This window comes from Acomys minous (assembly GCF_964271855.1).
Source record: "Acomys minous genome assembly, chromosome: 17".
In the NCBI taxonomy this organism is placed as follows: domain Eukaryota; kingdom Metazoa; phylum Chordata; class Mammalia; order Rodentia; family Muridae; genus Acomys; species Acomys minous.
In genome coordinates, this window is record NC_140500.1 from 61,379,879 (window position 1) to 61,385,878 (window position 6,000).

Here is a 6,000-nt window from a genome sequence, read left to right on the forward strand (position 1 = left end):
AGAACAGGCACGTGTCCTTGGGGGTAACATGTCCTGGGTTCTAACACTAGTTTGTAGAGCCACAGCCACACGTAGCGAAAGCCTGACCTTTCTTGTGCCCTGGCGTCTGAGACCCTCAGAACCATTGGCAAGCTGGCCTACTGCATTCAGGCCCTGTTATGATTTATAAAGACAAGCAACCCGTGGGGCTGAAATCTGTCTCCCTGAAACAATCCAGTGTGAGGACAAGCAATCTGATTTTTAATCTTCTAAGTTCCCTAGAAAAAGTGGGGTCGTGGAACACACTCCTGTGCGGGTCAGAGGGAGAGGGTGTCTGCTAGTGCTCCATCAGCTGCCCAGTGTTTGGACTCACACCAACTGGAGGGTCTTTCTGAAGCCCAGGCGAGGCCCTATTGTGGAAAGAACCCCACCCCCACCCCCACCCACGCCCTCAGACCTCAGCTCTGGTTCACAGGACCATGAGAAAGCACACACACACGTGCAACAGAAATGTTGTGTTTCACCAATATATCTGACTGCACATCATTCCGGCATTATTATTTTAGTTTAAGGAATCTTCCCTGAGTTAAATGGGCATGTCAACACAGAAATGTTTACAGGCACACCTCATTTACCACCAAAAATCAGTATCTCAGAGCAGGCACAGTCCAGATGATAAGCTCGTAAAATAGCTCCTTTCACTAGCAGGTTGAAGAACTGGTTCACATCCTGCACTGAAAACGCAAAGCAATTGGCACAACGTGTTTTATCTAAGGCACACCATGGAGGAGCTTACAAACAGCCGTTGCATGCCACTGGCCAAGATGGGAGGAGAGATTTTTCTTGGTTTTTAGAAGTGTTCACTCACTACAGCCCTCTAACTACAAATTCTGTATGGTCTTCGTATGAAAGGCAGTTGTAATTTGGGATATTTTTTTTCTCTGATGCTTTCCCATAATACTTCCCTTAGGATTCTCACATTCATCAGTCTCAACAATAACGGCAAAACAATCCACTTTCAGGTTCCCATGGCGCCGGTTCAACACGTTCTCACAACTCAGGAAACACTGGGTAGCCTGTCCCTATAAACCACGCATGAAAGACCTGGGACACCCGAGGGAAAAGCCAATACCAAAAACTCTGTGCTCTAGTCACCAGTTCCCCCTCATGACACCTGAAGAGCCATTTGTTCCAGAACGCCAGCACCTGTGTTTGAAAGAGCCAGTCTTTATGTTTCCACCTGGCCTCTGACTCGCTAATCCGAGGGTCGGAGGAGACTAGCTCTCTATTATTCCTAACGAGCACGTTTCTCTGTGAATACACACGCTAAAAAACATTGACCTTTCATAGACAAAGACATTTAGAATCCCCTCTGGGCAAGCTTCCTGGATTCCTGCTGGGGAAGTCCAGAGAAGGAACCTGTTCCCCCCACTCCGTCCTGAGTGGGAGGTTCCTAACAGCACCGAGACGCTAACTGAAAATGTGAAGTGTTTCAAGCTTGCTCCAAACAGTTTCCACTCTCACATAACACAAGAGAGTTGAAGAGGGAATGGAAAGTTCCCGAATCTTTAGGAAACGGGGTGGAAAAAAAAAAAAGAGTTTGCTGAGGAATCCTTCAAACACAAAGCCACACTAGAGGACAGCAAAAGTGTGACAGATATAGAGAGGTTCCCAAAGGTCCTGGCCAAACCCTTGGCATTTCTCATCTGGGCACTGGGGTAAAAGAACAGAAAGAATGCTAGCGAAAAAGTAAGACAGGAGTGAAAAGAGGCTAAAGGACCAGTGGCCAGTTGCAGAAAGGAAAGCTAAGTACAGGAAATGGGGTAGGGGGTGGGGGTGGGGAAAGGGATGAGAAAGAAAGGGGGGCTTCTAAGAGCCAAGGGTCCCTGAAGGTAGCCAGTCAGAGGCCTAGGGCATGGATGCACAGTCCGGTTCTCAGGTCGCGTGTACCCAGCCCCGCACCCCCTTAGCAAAAGTCCTGAGTAAGCCAGTGCTTTTGGGCACTTCCTTCATTTCACAGACTCACCTGTCGATGGCCACAGCTGTCATGGAGTAGATACTGGCGAAGACGGCCGCGGTGGGGAAGAAGTTGTGAAACTTGCAGTAAAAGAGACCGTAGTACCACTCGTTGTGGACGGCGTAGGTGAAGTTCACTACCGTATTGAATGCAGCCATGGAGGCCTCGGCGAAGGCCAGGTTCACCAGAAAATAGTTGGTCACTGTCCTCATTCTCTTGTGGGCCAAAATAATCCACATCACCACCACATTGCCCACCACGGAGGTCACCACGATGACGGTGTAGGCAGCTGCCCAAAGGACGATTTGCCAGGCAGGCTGCACAAACTGGTTGGACTCAGAAGTGTTGGTAGAGATGTTGGTGAAGAGGTCAGAGTCCACAGGAAGGACGTTATCCATTTCGGGGGTGGAGGGGGGGGCAAGGCAGCAAAGTGCCGGCTTCTACACACACACACACACACACACACACACACACACACACACACACACACACACACCAAGCAGGCACCCCTCTTTGCTGCAGATGCCTGACACTTAAGGTCCTGCCACACAGGAGGTGGGAAGTTTGTCCTGGGCAGAACTCTGCCCTTGTTAGCAGCAGGCTTGCTTACAGGAGCAAAGCTTCTGTGTATGCTCTGTGGCTGGCCCTGGTCGCTCTAAAATTCCTCCACTTTCAAGCTCTGCTCTTGTTTGCCTTAAAGCAGTTGCACTCCACACAGTGCCAGAAGGCAAGGCAACCCCGCCTTTCTGCACCTGCTGCTGCTACCAACTCCCACTAACACGCGTGCAGTGGGAAAAGGCAAAGCAGGGGGCTGCCTGAGGGGCTTGAATGGAAAAGGGGCGCTGCTTGCAAAAGTTCTGGACCTCTGGCCGTATTCTGAGGTCCACACGCAGCTGATGAGTTCCCTTTTCTTTGCTTTGCTTCAAGCCTTCTCCTCTGCTGCTGCCGCTGCTGCCGCCACCCGCAGATGCTCGCCACCCGCAGATGCTCGGTCTTGGTGCCTTGGTGCCGGTCTTTCTGGGCTCAGGAGTTAGCAGAAGCCTGGCAGGCTGCGCACTAGGCTTTTATAACCCGCTGTAGAGACGTCACTGGGAAGGGGCTGTACCTGGTCTGCGGACTCAGACTCGCAGGTCCCAGAGCGCAGAGCAGCAGCTGCGCCAGCTGTTGGCAGCTGTGTCACTCCACCACCGCAGCCACCACGCCTTTTGCTGCTCCTGACCTGCTGTGGGCGTTCTGCGGGCGGGAGGAAGCCAGCACTCCGCGAGGGGGCGACAAGGTGGCCTGGGAGGAAAAGACCCAGATAAGATCCTCCGCTGGAGTCATGGTTTTATCAGGGGTGTTAACAGAAAGGAGGATTTGGAAACAGCTGAAGTGGAGGACAGTAAACTCTCTGAGGCTCAGCCGCGTGCGCCCCCAGACAACCTCTACAGAGAAGCTACAGGGTCTCTGTAGGAATCCGGCAAGTGTGGGGGCAGGGTGTCAACGCTGCGCTCCAGTTGCTACCAAGAAGTGACAAGTGACCACACCCTGCTTCAGAAGTCCGGAAGACAACTTTCCTGGTCTTAAGGAAACGCCCCAGACACCCAGGTCTGTTCTCTGATGGACTGATTCCTCTCCCTGGTCCCCAGCCCCCCAAGTAATGATGGTTCCAAGCATTGGGATATCTTACTCAATCACTTTACAGACTTGGTCCCTCTCTAGGATAGGATAGCCTGTGCTCTCCAACAAGCCGGGTGACTACCCTCTCACCTGCAGACACTGGGGATTATGCGCAGCTCTGCAAAGCTTGGGAGTGCAAGAGCGAGGCAGAAGCCGGCTGGTCTCTCTGACACCGGGGCTAACAATTCTAAGCTCTTGGCCAGCACCCTTTGCGGACTACCTCGCACTTGCCAACCTGGCAGCCTCCTTCTCTGCGCCTGTCCAGTGTGCCAGGCTAAGTGAAGCCCGGCAAGGGTTTCCATCCGGGTTCCTCTTTCCAGTTGTGCACCCGTACTGAAAGGCAAGTTTCTGCCTGTCTTTTCTCCCCATCCTGCCTGGAATCCAGAGCAGTTTCAAAAGGCTAGCTAAGCTGGTGGCTGGACAGGAAGCAGATAAGTAAGCCCCTACCCCCACCCCCACCTCACCCCCACCCCGCAATACCAGCCCTTTTTAAAGAAACCGAGATGGGTAAAGCTCAGGAATGTGTTTCTGGCAGATTGCCCTTGGTGAGGTTCCAGGGGATCCTTAGCTGTCCCTCAGCGGGTCCTCACCACCACTGCGGTTGGTTCTTGGATCTGTGAGGTGCCTGGCTGGGCTGGGAAGCCCCAGTCCCGTTGCCATGGATTGCGTCCCTCCTGGCCTCAGGGAGAGATGCCTTTACGCACTGGTCTTGCAAGCCCGCGCGCACTGTGTCGCAAATGAGGTGCTTTGAGGCTGCTGCGTAATTTATTGCTCCAGCTTCAGCCGGGCTGATAGCGGTTCCTCTGGTAGTGGGAGGGAAGGGGCTACTAAACTCTGGTTTTGTTGGAGGCTGAGATCGCAGCGCTTATGGGAATCGATTTTCCTATTTTCAGGTGGTCACTCAGGCATTCCCAAAACCCCTAAGCTCCATAGAGCAAACTCCTGGGATGCCTTTCAGAGAACAGCTCTGAGCTCAGGATTGAGAGAGAAAGAGAGGAGTGGCAGAGGAAGGGGTTTGTCTTCCGCACCTCAAATCTCCCATTGCTCAGGGGGAAACAAACATACGGAGAAGGATGACAGGAAAGGAACGGAGCGGAGAGGGGGCAGAGAGCAAGCCTTTACAGTCTAGGACAGAAAGAAGCAATGCTTATACAGCAGGCCCCAGAGAAGGAGGCAGCCTCACCCAAGGAGGAAAATGCAGGGAGATGCCTGAAGGATGAGCTAGGCCTGAGGCTGAGGTGAAAAGAGAAGAACGTTCCAGAGACTTTGAAGACCCATCCGTGTTTCTGACTTTGGTTAAAGTGCACAGAGACCACCCTTTAAAACCGCCCCACAGTCGTCTCCCTAAGCTTGAGTTGATGAGGCTCACTTGGGTGGAACTGACAATTTAAACCAGGTGTACTGACCACTTGCTAAAGTTAGTGTTTCTCCCAGAGAAAAACTAACCATGCTCATGTTGGGTTCCCAATTAGTGGAACAACAACAACAACAACCCAACAACCAGCCTCATCTGGAAATGGGGAGCTGTCGCTCATGCTGTGAACAGGGAGGGGCGTTCTCTGGGGCTTCCTAGAGGTGACTGATCACCAACTGCACCCCAGGACTGCACCCCCTGATCGCGCAATTTCCCCCTGACAGCTGAGTTCCTCCCTCTTTATTCTCTTATACCTTTTGTTCCCTTCCCGCTGTTCTTCCTTGACACACAAGACAGTCACCCATCTCAAAGTAAATCCTGTTGACAGAGTAGTCTAAACCCTTGCCTCTTTGTCCAGGCTTTCTGTAGACAGACAGAAACACAAACACGTAATACCCATGCCGGTAAGTGCAAACTAGGGGGTGGGGGGGGCTTCCATTGCACTCTGCCTGTTGTCTTTCTCATCTGAAGCCTTGTGCAAACACTCCCAAGCAGCCAGGAATAAACTTAACCCATTCTTGGCGATGGCTAAGTGTTATTTTTTTCTGCTATAGGTGCAGTCAAACTTGTGCATTCTTCTTTCTATACAAGAAAATTCACTTTGAGTTCTTGCCACTGAGGGCTAGGCTACAGGTCTGTGGGGGCTCCTTGGCAGTTAAGAATATGCTCTGGCCTTGCAGAGGACCAGAGTTCAGGTCCCAGTGCATATCCCAGGGGATTCACAACAGCCTGAACTCCAGCTCTAGGCACCTAGCGCCCTCTTCTGGCCTCTGTGATCACACCTCCACCCCACCCCACCCCCCTGCACATACAAAGACACAAAATTTAAAGTAAACCTTATAGAAGATAAGATTATACGAAATATTCTTTACTTATGTCTCCAAAGCCCAAGGCTATAATGTTTTTTTTTTCATTCTTCCCTTTTCTTTTC

The 6,000-nt window shown here is 51.7% G+C and overlaps 1 protein-coding gene across 2 annotated transcripts in view; it reads right to left on the bottom strand.

Moving 5' to 3' along the window:
• The window catches only part of TACR1 (tachykinin receptor 1), a 170,802-nt gene extending 166,458 nt beyond the window's left edge, over positions 1-4,344 (bottom strand). The window contains exons 1-2 of one of the 2 annotated variants that reach the window (XM_084765377.1): positions 4,246-4,344; positions 2,006-3,277 (exon numbers count right to left, since the gene is read on the bottom strand). In XM_084765377.1, coding sequence (XP_084621503.1) covers positions 2,006-2,394 — 389 coding nt within the window. In that variant the 5' untranslated portion in view covers positions 2,395-3,277; positions 4,246-4,344. Of the gene's footprint in view, positions 1-2,005; positions 3,955-4,245 lie in introns of those variants that run through there. The other variant, XM_084765376.1, reaches the window with a different exon arrangement.
• Between the last annotated feature and the right edge of the window lie 1,656 nt (positions 4,345-6,000).